Source organism: Mytilus trossulus, chromosome 7 (genome assembly GCF_036588685.1).
Source record: "Mytilus trossulus isolate FHL-02 chromosome 7, PNRI_Mtr1.1.1.hap1, whole genome shotgun sequence".
Lineage (NCBI taxonomy): Eukaryota > Metazoa > Mollusca > Bivalvia > Mytilida > Mytilidae > Mytilus > Mytilus trossulus.
Genome location: NC_086379.1, coordinates 79,818,276 through 79,837,229, shown reverse-complemented (window position 1 = coordinate 79,837,229; position 18,954 = coordinate 79,818,276). Strand labels below are relative to the sequence as shown.

Here is an 18,954-nt window from a genome sequence, read left to right as displayed (position 1 = left end):
TTACATTGCACTGCAATTAAAATTCAGGACATCATAATACAAGTTATGACTTGTACTTCTGTAAGTTCTGTTTTGAGAAACAAACATTTAATGCCAACATTTAGTAATTTGATGGTATTTTAAGAAGCAGTTAAACTGCAATACAAAACCATAGGGAAAAAAACAGATATAAGCACTTTAATTTTGAGGGCCAGTAACTACATGTACTTATGTATAACAGCTCTCAAAATAGAAATGTTTTGTATTATTCTTCATTCTTTATCAAACATACCTATCGTTGCTAAACATGAGATCAAAAAGGTTAATGGAACAGGGTCTGGATTTCAATTACAAAAAGAGTTTAGGAAGTTCCTACGTATACTTGTATATCAGTTTCTTACATGTACAATTTGTTCATGTGTTGATATGTTTGATAAGATTTTTGTTTGCACAACACAGAAAAACTGGGAAATATCACAAAGTATGAATGTGACCAAAAGTTTGGAGAAGTGAAACTTTCAATCATTTAATTTGAGAGCATTAAAAACAAAACTTCCTAAACAAGACATGTATAGCATTATTAGTTAAACATTACATCACAATTAATTCATTATATGAATTATAAAATAAAAGACTTAATGAACTTTGTATCATTAAATCATGCCAATGCCAAAGTATAAGTTACTTTTACATGTATTTATAAATCAATATGTTTGTTTTATGTTATTTAAGGATTTGCTGGAACGCCTGGTTATTTATCACCAGAAGTTTTAAGAAAAGATCCATATGGCAAACCTGTAGATATTTGGGCTTGTGGTAAGTCTATAATCCAGTTGTTAATAGTTATCAAAGGTACCAGGATTATAATTTAGTATGCCAGACACGCATTTCGACAACAAAAGACTCATCAGTGACACTCATATCAAAATATTTATGAAGCCAAACAAGTACAAAGTTGAAGAGCATTGAGGATCCAATATTCCAAAAAGTTGTGCCAAATACAAATATATTGTTGTGTCATTTACCCTGTAAAACAAAGTTTGTATTTATATAAATAGAAAAGAAAGAAAAACACCCCACTAAAGTTATAGAATTTACTGTGAAAAGAATAAACATACATATGAAAGGGGAGATAATCTAAGCATTTGAAAGATTACCTTGATTCAAAAACATCAACACAAAATAATTAAAAGGGAAAACCTTAATATACTTATGCCTGTATTACAAAATTATTAGTATAGGATACAGGGTTTGTCAATCTTACTCTTTATACAATTGTTTCCATTCTCTTATGTTTGTCTCAACTAAATTTATTTTGTGTTGATAATTTAATGGACATTGACTAGCATTTTGTAGCTTGCTATAAAATCATATATAGAAAAGAATAAAAAATGTCACAGAATTGAGAAAGACTAACAGACGCCGTATTATTTCTCAAAACATTACACAAAAAACTTAACATTGAGCTACAAACCCAAAAACTAAAGAATTTGGAATGGATATTTTGGTAACATATCTTTCTGTATGCTGTTACCTTCAATGGGCTTGTAACTGACATTAAACTTCATCTTGGTACTTTCATTACCCTGAACATTTTGAATAAGCCATATATGTATGAAGTATTAGCAACTGGACATCAGTAGACCATTAAATTGAATCCAAGTTGATAATGCTTTATATGTTTTATATTTCAGGTGTGATATTGTATATATTGTTAGTTGGTTATCCACCATTTTGGGATGAAGACCAACACAGATTATATGCTCAGATCAAAGCAGGTGCATACGATGTAAGTAACAGTTGTGGTTCATAAGTTCCTTGTTTTTGTCGAGCCTTCGACTTTAGTCGAAAAAGCGAGACTAAGCGATCCTACATTCCGTCGGCGTCGTCGTCGGCGGCGTCCACAAATATTCACTCTGTGGTTAAAGTTTTTGAAATTTTAATAACTTTCTTAAACTATACTGGATTTCTACCAAACTTGGACAGAAGCTTGTTTATGATCATAAGATAGTATTTAGAAGAAAATTTTGTAAAAATAAAATTTTGTTTTTTCCGTATTTTACTTTTAAATGGACTTAGTTTTTTATGAGGGGAAACATTACATTCACTCTGTGGTTAAAGTTTTTAGAATTTTGATAACTTTCTTAAGCTATCCTTGGTTTGTACCAAACTTGGACAGATGCTTGTTTATGATCATAAGATAGTATCCAGAAGCAAATTTTATAAAAAAATAAATCCATTTTTTCCCTATTTTACTTTTAAATGGACTTAGTTTTTTCTGCGGGGAAACATTACATTCACTCTGTGGTTAAAGTTTTTAGAATTTTAATAACTTTCTTAAACTATCCTTGGTTTGTACCAAACTTGGACAGATGCTTGTTTATGATCATAAGTTAGTATCCAGAGGCAAAATTTATAAAATAATAAATCCATTTATTCTGTATTTTACCTTTAAATGGACTTAGTTTTTCTGCAGGGAAACATTACATTCACTCTGTGGTAAAAGTTATTAAAATTTGATTAACTTTCTTAAACTATCCTGGGTTTGTACCAAACTTGGACAGAAGCTTATTTATGATCATAAGTTAGTAAATATTGTATAAAGATAACTCCATTTTTTCTGTATTTTACTTTTAAATTAACTTAGATTTTCTTCCAGTTAACATTACATACAGTCTGCAGTTAAAGTTTTCAACACATTTATTAGATTCATTAACTGTCCTAGATTTTTACCAAACTTGGACAGAACCTTCTTACAATCATAGGATAGTATCAAGAGGAATATTTTTATTGATTTTTTTCCTCATTTTTGTTGAGCCTGCGATTTACAGCAAAAGTAGGCGAGACACTGGGTTCCGTGGAACCCTTACAAATTTTTTTATATAGATTAGGCTGTTGGGGTTCCTGTTTGATTGGTTTTACGCTATTAATTTTTCGGATCCTTTATAGCTTGCTGTTATGTGTGAGCCAAGGCTCTGTGTCGAAGACCATACTTTGACCTACAATGGTTTTATTTTGAAAAATTGTGACTTATGATGGAGAGTTTTCCCATTGGCATATATACCACATCTTCTTATATTTATCTACAGATTATTATATGGATGTGAGTTTTCTCAAGGAAACATTTTTTGCTTAATGCTTAAAGTACACATTTTAAAAAATGCAAACTCAGCATATGTTATTCAGTCAATTGTCCATCCTACAACTCTTTGTAAATCTCTTTTATAGACCTGAAACTAATTTTACTAATAGTCTGCCTTAGGTTTTGCATTGAATGTCTATTTTCTGTTTCCCAGAAGAAGGTGGCATTATGATTGCTAATTTCTAGATGAGAAGAGTTCATTTTGTAGTTCTAATATAAACCAATTTGCAACTTTTATTGATGAAATGTCAGTGTGGTATTAGTAAACTTTTACATGTTTACTTGCCTGCAATGATTGCTGATTATTTCTTCAAAGTACTTTGTGCTTATTAGATATAGCAATTCTAAACTGATTAACAATTTATTGTGTATTTTTTTTAGTTAAATCTGCCTAAAAACAAGAAATGTTGAAAACAGGATAAACAAAAAACCTGCTCAAATTTACATTAAGTTTAGATGTATAATGGTGCATCAATACATGTTTTCCTCAAATAACATTTTTTTTTGTACCATAGTTTCAAGATATAATTTGGTTCAAATGCACTAGAAAATACCGGTTGAGGGGAGTTAACCCTGTTATTTGCTATCTTTCTATATTCGCTGTCACGTAAAATTGGCACAATGTTTTTGGTCGAAAATTTTTATACTAACAACCAGATTGCAATGGCTCATTCAAGGGTCATTAAAAAAGTAGTTTATGTATTTCTCCACGTTCAAAAATGAAACAGAGATGTCTTTTTCATAGCCCAATGATTTATCCAACACTGAAGGAAGTGCCTTTAATTCATATAAATGACACTATAGTTGAATCACTAATAAACTTTAAAACAAAATTGAATATATAATTTTGTTTTCCTTAAATTAGTTTAGGCAACATTATCGATTATGCTGACAGAGCTTAAACAATTTTAGGAATGTTGATGGATTTAGGTTATTTTAGAATAAAATGTTGTGTTTTGTGATTTCAGTACCCATCACCAGAATGGGATACAGTGACACCTGAAGCAAAGAATCTTATAAATAGTATGTTAACAGTCAATCCAGCAAAACGTATTACAGCACAAGAAGCTCTCAGACATCCTTGGATCTGCGTAAGTTGCATTCAAAATTGTTTGGTTTTTGTTAGATACTGTAAGTTCAGAAATTATTGTGAGGTTCTTATTATAGCGAAAAAATGCGACAAAGTTGTAAGCGCAATAACTTGAGCTTGCATTTTGAAATTTTTTATATGAATTTCACAGGGTTTTCTCAAAATGGTAAAAATTAAAATCGCATTTAAGTCTTAACTGACATAAATTGCAATAATAAATGCACGCAATAATTTCTGAATTTACAGTATAACATATTTATAAGCATTAAGTTCTTGTAATATAGAATATGTAAATTATAGATTGTTAACTTCATATTTTGGTTGCTGTCAACTTGCAACAGAAAATGTGTTACTTAGATACCAACTTGCACTTCAAAGTTACACTTATGTTTCATGAAAATTGTAGGAGTTACATAGTTAAACTATTGTCAAATGTTATGTATAAGTTAAAGGCATAAATTAATTCATGTATTACTGACTTTTGAAGTTACTGTTATAATTGTTTAGCAATTATATTGAAACTCTATCTGAATTAGCAGGTCCATCAAAATATTTAATTATTTAACATTTATTCTTATATTTTTCAAATGTTTGAAAGATCTGTTTGGTTGTAACTTGGCCATTATGAGATTTATAGGTGAATTTGATCTTAATTTATTTATGTGGATATAAAATCACTTAGCTAAATGCCCATTTTATTTATTATTGAAATATCCTCTATTCTACAAATATAAGTACCCCCCACAGAATGGGAAAATACATACCTGTAAGAAATGTTTAATGTCCAAAAGATAAAAAAAAATCAGTTATTTATATTGATAATCTATAAGTGTTTGATAACCACTTTTTGAGATAACATACATGTTACATTGAATAAGTAAGGGTCTTCTAGTAATAAATGTCTTAAAATAAAAACTAACATGATATTCTTTTCATGGCACTTTAAGTTGTATTGATAGTTACCTCTCTTTGTTCATGGGATAAATTCAGTACAACTGCACTGTCAATTAAAGCCAAAAATTTATTCACAATGATGAGGACAAAGTTCATTATTATAGGTCTGACATTTTAATATTATAATAGATTAGTAATTGAATTTGAACAATGATTTTAAAATGTATCTTTTGTTAAATGTTATTCTACATTTTCAAAGTAAGAATTAGTTCATTAAAGTCACAGATAAAAAAATCTTTTTATAAAGCCTTAGTTCATATAAGTCACATCTATGGAAATACCTCTTTTATATTGGTCACAATAATGGGAAAAAATAGTAATGGTCACATTTTTTGGAAAGTATTTCTCCTATTTTATTTGTTTCTAAAAAAGACCCGCCTGTTAAACTTATCACATGCACAATTAATATCCAATAGAAACTCCAAAGGTCAAAATCTACTCCACTATTTCACTCTATCTCTGCATAGTGCATGTGATATGATCTGTTTTCATAAAAAAAATCTTAAGCCAAAATTGTTTTGTTGCCTTTTCAAACAATCAAATATTAGTATGCTTAGGATTAATGACAAGGGTCCCTCTAAACCTCCCCAAAGGGATGTTATTACAAAGGTCTGGACATTATACTTTCTATGTAACTTGTATGAGGACCTTCTCTCAATGAAATCATCGTGCTTAATACATCTATCAGATAGATTTCAATGTAATGGTTAAAACTAGAACAGACTGACCATGAATCTACTGGTTAACCATTAAAGGGTATATCAGATAGCCATGTGTATATAATAAGTCAGTTGTTATAAAGCTGGCAGTCAGTTCTACACATCAATACACTTCATTGATAGGAGGAATAATTTATTGCTTTGATTTAATATATACAAAAATAATTTAAAAGCAATTTGAATATGTTTTCAAATTGAATTTTATAGCTGTTAATATACATATATGTTACTGTCAAGTCCTAACGCCATGAAATACCATACGTCCCTTTTTATCAAAATTTACACACTCATTCAGTTTTAATTAACGGGACTTATTTTTAAATGAATATTATTTATATATTTCATATAGTTTGGACTTGACAGTTAATATATACAAACTTTGATTATCAATGAATGTTGATTAAAAAATATTTTTAAAATCATAGAGAAAAAATCATTTGAGCTAATTAATACTTTTTATAGCAGTTCATATTACAATCTTACCCATGTTACAAAACATTTTGGCTTATTTCATGATAATTGAATTATACTGTCAATAGTTCTAATCAGCTGTGATATTCTTTTGTTCATAAAATCATCAAATTTTAGATACCTTTTAACAATATTTAAATGTTAAATGTTCAATGCTTTAAATCAGTCTTTTGTGATTAAATGTATTGTAAAATAGTTTGTGTAGATGAACCCAGGATTTGACATATGGATTATTGTGGTGAAAGTTGAATTCTGCATTAGATTAATTTAGGATATAAGCTGGATAAGTAATAACTTACTTTCTTTATTTAGGCAAAGTCAAATTATATTTTATTAAATTTTTTAACTCAAACTACTATTTATTTAAAGACTATTTCAGAGAGATGAATGAATTTGACTCCTTTATCAAATGTTCATTTTATGTTCTGATAATCTTTAGAAGGGGGATGAAATTTAAACAGTCAAAAGTAATAATTTAATTCATATGAATATCAGGTGCAGGTTTCAGTTTGGTGATATATTTATTATGAAAAGTTATCTTTTATAGTATATACTGTAATCATGGAAATTTTTGCTTAGGGGATATTTTCATTCTTTTCATGATCATGATAAATGCCTGAAAATATCCCAGCACAAATAGTATGTACAAATCAACCCTATTGATGTGATAGATACACTTATTGTACACTTATATGTGTAAAAATGTTAATTTTGATGTAGCAAAAATCTCCATGTTTACATATGATATTGTAGAATTTGTAAGACAAATATAACCATTTAAATCATAATGATTTATATCTGTCTATATTTGAATGTATATATTCACTTATATTTATTTAAAAGTAATAATCTACTAAAACTTATAGCTTTATATAGTATCTTAACATATATCATTAACAAAAACTTGTAGCATTATATACATGTACTGTAAATTCAGAAATTATCTCGATGATTTTATCATTGCGAAAAATGCAACAGAGTTATAATTGCAATAATTTAAACTTGCATTTTGAAATTTTTTCTTTGAATTTAATAGGATTTTTCTCAATATAGCAAAGATAATAACATTAAAGGTACCAATTTTTCTGCACCAGATGCGCATTTCGACAATACATGTCTCTTCAGTGATGCTTGTGGCCAAAATATGTAAAATCCAAAGCTTATATAAAAGATGAAGACCTATAATCCAAAAGTTCCAAAAAGTATAAAGTCACATTTTAGTCTGAAATGACAAAATCGCAATATTAAATGAACGCAATAATTTCTGAATTTACAGTAGTATATTTATTATTATGCTTAGTATTAGTTAGTATTTAAGTTAGGACCTACTAAAACTTGTAGCAATAGAAAGTATTAGTAGTGCACATCTTTGCCAATGATCTGTGTATTTTTGTCTTTTCAGCAGAGAGAAAGAGTAGCGTCGGTGGTACACAGACAAGAAACTGTAGACTGCCTCAAGAAATTCAATGCCAGAAGGAAACTAAAGGTATGGCTTATAATTTAAGGTCTAAACAAAACCCAAATCAACATAAACTAGAAATTACCTTTAATTGTACCAAGACGCACAGTGAACATTCTTCAATAATGTAACCTGTGTAACCTGAAAACCTGTATAATTCTAACAAAAATTGAAAGAGTTTGGGTTGAGAGGTTTTGCTGTATTGTAAACACTTTTCTCCTACCACAAATAAATAAAGATGGATCTCTGTATTCGCTGATGCATTATGTTTTGTATATTAAAGATCATTAAATACTATGTAACATTTGTTACCATGCTAACATTTTTTGCATTCTCAAGAAAAGATTTGATTTTATCAAGATAATAGATACATGTACATGGTTTATTTGCCAATTTCTTTAGTAGTTCTATTTGTGTTTTTCTTGAATAAAATGTTGTCTGTTGTCTAGAAAGTGGTTTAATTTAGTATAGGCATCCTTAGTTTGGACCATTGATGATAGAGAATTATCATTTGTTTTCATTAAACCTTTCTGCATTGATCCAGGTGAATAATAGATCATCATTAGATAAGTAATATCTTGTCAACAATCTATCCTCAATTAAGGAGCAGGTGCTTGATAAATGTTTTATATAGATATATGTTTATATATCAGGTATAAAACTTGTATGGATTGATACATTGAGGGATTTAAATACAAATATATGTGTCATTATTGTTAATCTTAAGTCAAAGCTTACAACATGATTTTCCTGGGAAATAGGAATGAAGGGTACATTCATTGACATTTGTTCAATGTTTTGGATTCATTTATGTTGGTGGATCTCACTCATAATTTATAATATCAAGTATAGTTGATTTATCATTTCTTTTTATTAAAAAAAAAAACAATATATTTTTTCAATTCAATGAATGCTTTTGAAATAATGAACCACTTTGCTCTATGTAATACATGACAATTGTTACCATTGCAAAGAGTAACAAATCATTATATGAATTACTAGTTAGATTTGTTATTATTACTAAGTAAACCATATATGTGTTAAGAACATTTCTTGCATTTTTTTCATTTGATAAAGAAATGTTGTCAATCATCAATTGATGCTATCAAAATTTCTTCAATCTAACATCACCTAAAATATTTTTCCACATTCTCAATATTGATTTAATAATCATTTTTAAACATTTCTAGAAAATTTCAAATTGAAATGATCAGATGTAAGAATACAGATTCTGCTCAAACTTGTCTTGAACTTGTAAGGAGTTGAAAGCAGAAAGTGACTTTGTAATGAACAACAGCAATAAAAAGGCTGTTGCTTTGCCTTTTGTTTTTAAATGATCATTTGGTTATCACTTGTCATAAATAAATACACCTCATTCTTTAGGTTTCATTCCATTAATTTGTATGTTGGTTGCTTGAGAGCAAATGTACTGAGGAGTGAAATCAAAGAAGTGTTTTTGTTTTGTTCATGTTATGTTCCCTATAAAAAGGTATTGCAGTGAAAATTGAGGATTTATGGTTTGTTTGTTTCTGGTTAATCTAAAGAGTTGTAGTTGATTCACTGTATCACTTAGCTATTAAGTATTGTACATACTTTTACTCTAAAATCTTACTGTTTCTATTTTAGGGAGCTATCCTGACCACAATGCTGGCCACAAGGAATTTTTCCAGTAAGTAAATAATTGTGGATTAAAGATGTTGTCCCTGTATTTGACATTGTCTCAGCCATGTGTATTTCTAGCACTTCTCTGTATAAGCCACACACCTTTTATTATAACCATGTGTGTCAGTCTTACATTGGAAAATGAGATTTATATTTGTAATGGAAAATGTATTGATATTATTTTTGGAGTTGAAATTTATTGTTGGTTTACCGAGATTTAATTTGGAGTTGTGATTTATTTTTGGTTTACTTAGATTTGATCTTGGAGTTGTTATTTATTGTTTGATTACTGATATTTTATCTAAAAGTTGTGATTTATTGGAGTTGTGATTTATTGTTGGTTTACTGAGATTTTATTTTGGAGTTAAAATTTATTATTGGTTTACTGAGATATCATTGGAGTTGAGATTCATTATTGGTTTACTGAGATTTCATTGGAGTTGAGATTCATTATTGGTTTACTGAGATTTCATTGGAGTAGAGATTTATTATTGGTTTACTGAGATATCATTGGAGTTGAGATTTATTATTGGTTTACTGAGATATCATTGGAGTTGAGGTTTATTGTTGGTTTACTGAGATATCATTGGAGTAGAGATTTATTATTGGTTTACTGAGATATCATTGGAGTAGAGGTTCATTATTGGTTTACTGAGATTTCATTGGAGTTGAGGTTTATTGTTGGTTTATTGAGATATCATTGGAGTTGAGATTTATTATTGGTTTACTGAGATTTCATTGGAGTTGAGATTCATGATTGGTTTACTGAGATTTCATTGGAGTTGAGATTTATTATTGGTTTACTGAGATATCATTGGAGTAGAGATTTATTATTGGTTTACTGAGATATCATTGGAGTAGAGGTTCATTATTGGTTTACTGAGATTTCATTGGAGTTGAGGTTTATTGTTGGTTTATTGAGATATCATTGGAGTTGAGATTTATTATTGGTTTACTGAGATTTCATTGGAGTTGAGATTTATGATTGGTTTACTGAGATTTCATTGGAGTTGAGATTCATGATTGGTTTACTGAGATTTCATTGGAGTTGAGATTGAGATTTCATTGGAGTTGAGATTTATTATTGGTTTACTGAGATATCATTGGAGTAGAGATTTATTATTGGTTTACTGAGATATCATTGGAGTTGAGGTTTATTATTGGTTTACTGAGATATCATTGGAGTTGAGATTTATTGTTGGTTTACTGAGATATCATTGGAGTTGAGATTTATTATTGGTTTACTGAGATTTCATTGGAGTTGAGATTTATGATTGGTTTACTGAGATATCATTGGAGTTGAGATTCATTATTGGTTTACTGAGATTTCATTGGAGTTGAGATTCATGATTGGTTTACTGAGATTTCATTGGAGTTGAGATTTATGATTGGTTTACTGAGATTTCATTGGAGTTGAGATTCATTATTGGTTTACTGAGATTTCATTGGAGTTGAGATTTATTATTGGTTTACTGAGATTTCATTGGAGTTGAGATTTATTATTGGTTTACTGAGATATCATTGGAGTTGAGATTTATTATTGGTTTACTGATGTGATAATTTTGAGTTGAAATATATTGTTGGTTAACTGAAATATTATCTTGGAGTTCTGATTTATTGTTGGTTTACTGTGATGTTATGATTGAGTTGCAATTTATTGTCAGTTTATTGAGCTTTTATCATGGATTTGAGATTCATTCAAGACATTATTATGGAGATAGGATTTAATGTAGCTGAGATTTTATTATGAAATTGAGATTTATTATTTGCTACTGAAATTTTATATGGACTTGAGATTTATTGTTGGTTAACTGAGATTTTACATGGAGTCTAAATTTATTAATGGTTTTCAGAGATTTTATATGGACTTGAGATTTATTATTGGTATACTGAGGTTTTTAATATGGAATTGAGATTTATTGTTAGCTTACTGAGATTTAATTATGGAGCTAAGATTTATTGTTGGATTATTGAGATTGTATTATTGAGTTGAGATATATTGTGGGTTTAATGAAATTTAATTTTTGAGTTGAGATTTATTGTTGGATTATTGAGATTGTATTATATAGTTGTGATTTATTGTTGGTTTAATGAGATTAAAATTATGGAGTTAAGATTTATTGCTGGGTTATTGATATTTTATTATCTAGAGTTGAGTTTTAATTATGGAGTTAAGATTTATTGCTGGATTATTGAGATTTTATTATATAGTTTAGATTTATTGTTGGTTTAATGAGATTTTATTATGAGTTGTGATTTATTGCTAGGTTATTTAGATTTTATAATTAAGTTGAGATTTATTGTTGGTTTAATGAGATTTTATAATGGAGTTGAAATTAATTGTTTACTGAGATTTTATTGTGAGTTGTGATTTATTGTTGGTTCTATAAGGTTTTATAATGGAGTTAAGATTTATTGCTGGGTTATTGAGATTTTATTATAATGTTGAGATTTTATAATGGAGTTTAGACTTATTGTTTACTGAGATTTTATTATGAGTAGTGATTTATTGTTGGTTTATTGAGATTTTGTTTTGTTGCTATTTATTGTTGGTTTACTGAGGCATTATTTGGTAGTTGTGATTGTCTTTTGGTCTACTGAGATATAATTTTTTAATTGTGGTAATTAGTTGTTTTTTTCTGGGATATTATTTTTGAGTTGTAATTTATAGTTGGTTTAGTGAGATATATTATTGAAATGCTTTCTTTACACAATCTATAAAAACTTGTTGTTAGAAGTTCTTTGTAATCTCAAATATTTTGATGTTTGTAATTCTGTTCTTGAAGGTTTACATTGGCCAAGATATAAATGATACAGAAACTTACAATATGAATGGGGAGACATACTGGTGGTTATCAGTATAGAGAGGGGGTAGGAGGAGTCCTGATCCCCAAATCCCGGGCTTTAAAACACCAGATCCCGAAATTCCCGTGCTTAGAAAACAAGAAATCCTGAGGTCCAGAAATTCGAAAAAAGGTCCTATCCCCCTCAGTAAAGTTTATTGGTCCATTACATTAATTGGACTTCTGATAGACAACTGCTAAATAACATTATGAACTTTGTAGCATTGTCTGCTATCATGTTCTTAACCATATTGTACCATCATATCATTTCAAAAATATTCATGAAATTAACACACTTTTAGTACACTTTCTTATGATCCTCATAAAGAAATCAAATTCTGGTCCAACAAGTCAAAGGGGAGATTATCAAATTTAATTGCTTTTTTAGAAAATTGCAATATATGATAAAAGACTTTTCTCTAATTTTTGTGCTATTTTCACATTTCCTGACTGGTGTGTGAAAAATCTGTTCACGGCAAATGAAATTATGCCTTTGGATGTACAAGAATGTAATCCTGTTCCAAAATTTTAAAGGGAGAAACAAACTTAATTCAATATTGTAATATGTTGTAATAGTATCTTGTAAGCACAACTCTCTCTTTAATAAACAGCTAGATGCATATTGATGAAACTTTACTCAGTTGAAGAACATAACCCGTAGATGGGCATCAAATAAATAGCATCATGGTTCTACATGTTCAAGGGTAGATAATCCTGTTGTGAGCCCAGCTCTTGTAGATTTGAATTCGTTGTGGCCATTCCCTAAATGATGTTCAATATTTATATGTAGATCTGTATCCAACATTGATGTAATTCATTTGATAACGACTTATTCCAATAAGTCTGAGAATAAAAATACACTAACAAAATAAATTTGAGGAGATTAAAAAAAATGTAGCTCATTATTTTGGTTAGCAGTATGTATAAGGGTTTATATATGCCTAACTTTTACACTCAAAGCATTAATCAGTTATATGCAAGTTTAAAACACCAGCCTTACCACATGCTTGAGACATGCCAATGACAATTTTTTTTATTATTTTTATTTTTTGGGGGAAAGTTGCTGGACCTTGGAATGGTTTTTTGAAGCTTTAGAAATTTGTCTCTTAAAAGTGGCTTCTTAATAATATTAATACTATGAAAGTACAGTACTACCACAACTTATTTAATCCCTTTTCAAGATATTTTTTATTAAAGATTAATGTGTAGAACAGGCTGGTGTTTTGCAGGAGAGTCGAGACCTGAATATAATTTAATAAAACAATCTTGATATTTGACAAAACAATAGTATATATACTATACAATAGTACATAGTATATATAGAGGAATGGCTCTAATATTTGACAAACAATAGTATGTATAGAGGAAAGCCTCTGATATTTGACAAAACAATAGTATACTGTAAATTCAGAAATTATTCAATGTTTATATTGTTTCAAAAATGCGACCAGCTTAGGATCGCAATAACTAAAACTCACATTTTGGAGTTTTTTTGTACGAACTAAACAAGATAATTCTGAATATTACAAAAATTTAAATCGCATTTTATTCTAAAATTACAAAATGGCAATAATAAATGCACGCAATAATTTGTGAATTTACAGAATATAGTATTTATAGAGGAATGCCTCAGTGTATTACTACTCTATCTTTTGCTTAACGTAAAGTGTTTATGCATGCTAATTTTGTGTTCTACTCTTTTTTATTTTTGCCTGCTTTTGTCAGTGAGTAAAGGTAAGTGGTATTATTTTGGTAAAATGGGAAGTTTACTATTGGAAATTTATCATTTTTTCTATTTTTCTATTCTTAATAATATTATTTTCTTTTAACTTGATATTTCTGTTTTTTCTCTGAGATCTTCTTGCTCCACTTTTTAAACACATTGTTTATTTTTTATGGTGTTGGTATAAAATTAAAAAAATTAAATAATTGTATTTAGACCAGAGACATCCTATTACTTAAGCAAAATCAAATAAAAAATAAGATATTTGATTTGTGGAGAAAAATTCCTTCAAAGGTTTTAATTAATACTTAAAGATTTTTAAAAGGGGAGATAATAAACTACCAATATTGATCAAAAAATTATTTACAGATCCATTGGTTGTGTAGTGGAGCAGAAGTTAGGGTATCTAATCAAACTTGTATTACACAGATCAAGCTTAAATAACAAAATATAAATTATAGCAACACAGTATGGTACATATGTATGCTTCAGTATAAAACATTATGCAGATAGTTTAATTATGTGAACATTTTATATTCTACGTTCCATTATAAGATACATTAAGCACCAAAGAGGACATTAAAAGAGAATAGAAAATGAGATTAAGTCATGTTGATGTGTTTCTGATTGTATATCAGTAAAACCCCCTTACACAGATATCATTGAAATGTAGAACCGTAAACCTAAATTGCAGGATTATACTTTCCTGTTGGGTATTGCTCTTTAAGAAACTGCGATGTCATGGTATTTTATTTTCCCTTGAAAAATCAGTTTCAACATAGTATTTTTAATATGAATTTAGTAGACATATTTTGTTTCTGTTTACTTGCCAAAACATTCAAATTCTATTAATGTGATTCAGAAGAACGAATTAAAAAAAAGAGCTGTAATAAAATAGTTCCTTTGAAGCCAAAATTTAAGTGGTGCCCAAATCTAACATATTAACAACCTAAAACAGCCTGTTAATCTAAAAAATATTGAATAAGATGGATTTATGAAAACCTTTAATCAAACTTACCAGTTTCAAAAAATTGCATGAGTTTTGATCAATGAAGAACTACTGTTATATTTTGTACTGCCTGAATATCCACCCATAGGTATTACTGTTGTCTTATGTCTGTCATTGGTTTTCAATGTCAAAAAGGGTTTCCTATTTGGCTCAAAGAAGACACTTTTAACTATCTTGCAGGCATTTACTTCAAAACAGAACAGAGTTTCTACAAAAAACATACCTCCAATTTTGTATTTTATATCTTGGCTTCTCCATTACAACGAATAAACATGATTATATGTGACAGACACCCATGTCTGTACATATGTCTGTCTAGCTCTGATTTAAAATCTTGGCAAGACAGGTCAGAAAACAAATGGTTATAAGTAATTTACAAGCCTTTATAAAGATTTGATGAAGAACCTCCAATTGATAAGTGTCAATATCTTTTAAAAAGAAATCCTACATGCTACATTGAAAAAGATTGGCAGGGGCCCAGTAGCTGATGCTACCGAAAATCGGACCCCTAAAACTTTAATGAGAATAGTCATAGTGCTTACATGAATATTCATATTGTGGGAGATTGGGCCCCTGGTCAGAAAATATTAGTCTTATTTGTTTCATTAATCTCTTAGAAAGTAAGATGTAACTAAGCAACACAAATTTATTCAGAAATTGTTAGTTTTCAGCTGTGAGTTTTAACAATGAACAAACTAACATTATATTCCAGTAATTGTTTAAAGTAGATATTTGAATATCTTTACCAAGTAGCTTCCTCTTCTTTGTTATACATCTTGAGTTCTAGATAGACAATATAACTGCTTTCTATTTTCACTAGTATTGTTTCACGCTTGATAGATCTGATTTTCACTGACAACATCCATAGGCTCATTAGTAACTGTGATGACATCAGTTTAATCCTAAAAAAACTTTTGTAATTCAGATGAGAATTTAAAATCATTCATTGACAAAAATAAATTCTATAAAGATAGTATTGATTTTTCCTCCGACAATTTTTACCAATATTAAAGTTGAAAATTTCAATGAAATTGAGAGGAATTCTAACTGTCAAATTTTAACATTGCTAGGATCTGGGAGGTTATTTATACGGAATTATTTTAATGAAAAGACACAAGAAAAACTTAAACATATCTGGTATCCTTACGATAGGTAATCTGACTCCCGGATCGGGAGGTAACTCGCCAAGGTCAGGTATGTGTCTCATTTTTCTTGCTTATTATTCTTGCTGTATATCTTAATAGATTGGAGGTTTGATTCTAGAAATGTATAGATTTTAAGTTTTGGTTGAAATGCAAGTTTTTGGCATTTTCCCTTTGGTTTATCAATTTTAAATAAATATTTGCATGATTTATAATGCTGAAAAATGCAAGGAAATATATATACAAATGTATTTTTAAATAAAAACAAAGCATAATTTGGTTTTAGTTTCCAGTCTTTCAAATGGATTTTTAAATTAAAGAAAAATAATAAAAATAAGAAATTTTTAGAATACAAATTTTCAACATATTTATATTGATTTTGGAATCAGTCCTCAATTTATTATAACAAAGATGAGGTATGAAATCTCCTGGTAAATATTTCCGGTGGTCAGTTATTTCTCAAGGCAATTAGTTTATACAATATATTACAAGATATCCCTTCCTCTGCTGGCATTCAAAGTTATATAGAAAACTCTTCAATTAAAAGAAAACAACATCACAAGCATTTATCAAAACTTAGCAATACTGAAGTTATATAGTCCAACAAATTTGATTTGTTGACTTGGTAAATGTAACAACCAATGAATTTCTGATTGATTAAAACCCAATTTTGAATTCTAAACCAAAAAAATATTCCAATAGTAACATATTGTGATATGTCAATACCCTACAGATCATTTTCCCTCCATAACTTATTATTATATTTCCAAAGTGTTATAACCTGCTGTAGCTGCTTTCCAATGTTATTCTGAGATCAATCTGCATAGAAAACCTGGGCTATGTCATTCAGATGAAGTAACAACTATTCTTATGCAATATAGCTGGATTTATTTTTTTTGTGACAGAAGTGGCAGAAGTTGACACATAGATATTATCATCTGGTGGTTGCTGCAACATACGCTATTTGTTTTAAGTTTTATATTTTATAAAAGGTAGAAGATTCTGACCATGACCTAATTTTCATTGATAATATTTTTATATGATACTGTAAAGAAGCCCCCCTTTATTTCTTAGAGAACAATATAAAACCAATCACAGTCAATCCAGCATGTTCATTCTTGTTAAATTTGTTGTTTCATTGTCATTTTGTGTCTGTTCTAAGTCAGATGTATTGTTTGTTCTTGTTTTTTTTCTGTTTATAGGTTTTGAAGGCGTAGGGTTTTGATATCTGATGTGGTCTGTTGTACTTTCCAATATTTTATGTTTAACACATTGTAGTCTTATCTGTTCATGTTTGATGATGACTTACAAGCTTGCTTTTCTCTAGTATTCACCCAATTATTGTGATCAGGATTCTGGCAGGGGTATATCATATATGTGTCCTTCCAACAAAACATGTTAGGTTTGAAGTATGACCATCTGAAAGAAAATGTTTCTGTTTAGTACAACAGATATTGTAACAGCCTATCAGGGACACACACTCCTGTGAGTGACTGGTTCATATATGATAAAAATAAAAGGAATTTTATATTTTTGTTAGGTTCAACTTCTAAAATATCTGATAAATATTAGTTGGAAGCTTAAGAGGAGTTCTTAGATAAGAATATCTCAGTGTCTTGCATATTTCCATAGATATTTGCAAGCTTGTACAGTTATTGTGGCTTTTGTTGTAAAGAATTGTGGTATTGTTTATAGCTTGTTGTATGTATTAACCGTTTTTGGTAAGTGAAAGTTAGGAATAGAGGTAAAATGAATGATCTGAGAATATGAATACTGGGACTCTGTAAAGGAAACATGCCTATGTGTAAGAAAAAGAATATTATTTAAAGGTGTTTTTTTTTCAGATTTTTTTTATTATTTGTCATCTGTGTCTATAAGGAAAAAGTTTGTCAACAATAATTTGTTAGATTGTTCACCTAAAGATATTCAAACAATTGTATTGATGTAAGTCATTAATGGTTTAGTAAGAAGGAAGTCATCAAGATTTTAATTCATTAATTTCAAATTTTATTCAATTACGTCAGAATATGCTGACAAAATAAATGGATTGTCACTATTGAAAAAAGAAAAGAACATTTAACATTGAGCAGTTTTAACAGTGCAATGGGACTATATTTTGCCTACTTTTTGTAGTATCATTAAGTTAATGTTTGGTTAAAGCAAATATCAGAAAAGAAAGAGGAAATCTGAAAATAATAGGCCTTTTTATTTTTCCTGCACATATTTTGTTTTATATTTCTTCCTATTTTGGTGATTCTTTTCTAATGACCATACTTAATCTCAAAGTTCCCTTTCATGTAATTTTTTGGCCAACCCAATTGTTGTATAATAGATGTAGATTCTTGTGGACTTTACATTACATTAGATTTGTAAAGAGCGGTTTGTATTTTCAGGTCGAAGTCTGATGGTGAAAAAGAATGATGGTATCAAAGAAGTCCAGTCAACAGATAGTACTGCTACTATTGATGATGAAGATACTAAAGGTTTGTACCAAGGTCAATCAAGGTCAACCAAGGACAAACTTGTCACATTTATCAACCAAGGACAAACTTGTCACATTTTATCAACCAAGGACAAACTTGTCACATTTTATCAACCAGCATTGGTTTATCAATTATAAACTTCAATCTAAATTATTCTTAAAAGAAAAATAAGGGTATATGCCCATGGAGGTGCTCCTACTAAAGGAGAGAGACACAGCACATACATATGCAATTAAAAAAGGTAAAAAGCCTGGAATGATCGAACCTTACAGCAAGTA

General features: G+C 29.0%; 1 protein-coding gene across 3 annotated transcripts in view; it reads left to right on the top strand.

Annotated features, from left to right (window-relative positions):
• LOC134725937 (calcium/calmodulin-dependent protein kinase type II delta chain-like) overlaps positions 1 to 18,954 on the top strand; it is a 76,193-nt gene that overhangs the window by 41,191 nt on the left and 16,048 nt on the right. For 2 of the 3 annotated variants that reach the window (XM_063590239.1, XM_063590237.1), the window contains exons 8-13: positions 712 to 795; positions 1,674 to 1,768; positions 4,090 to 4,212; positions 7,758 to 7,841; positions 9,441 to 9,483; positions 18,587 to 18,676. In XM_063590239.1, the coding sequence (XP_063446309.1) occupies positions 712 to 795; positions 1,674 to 1,768; positions 4,090 to 4,212; positions 7,758 to 7,841; positions 9,441 to 9,483; positions 18,587 to 18,676 (519 nt within the window). The remainder of the gene's footprint in view (positions 1 to 711; positions 796 to 1,673; positions 1,769 to 4,089; positions 4,213 to 7,757; positions 7,842 to 9,440; positions 9,484 to 18,586; positions 18,677 to 18,954) is intronic. The other variant, XM_063590238.1, reaches the window with a different exon arrangement.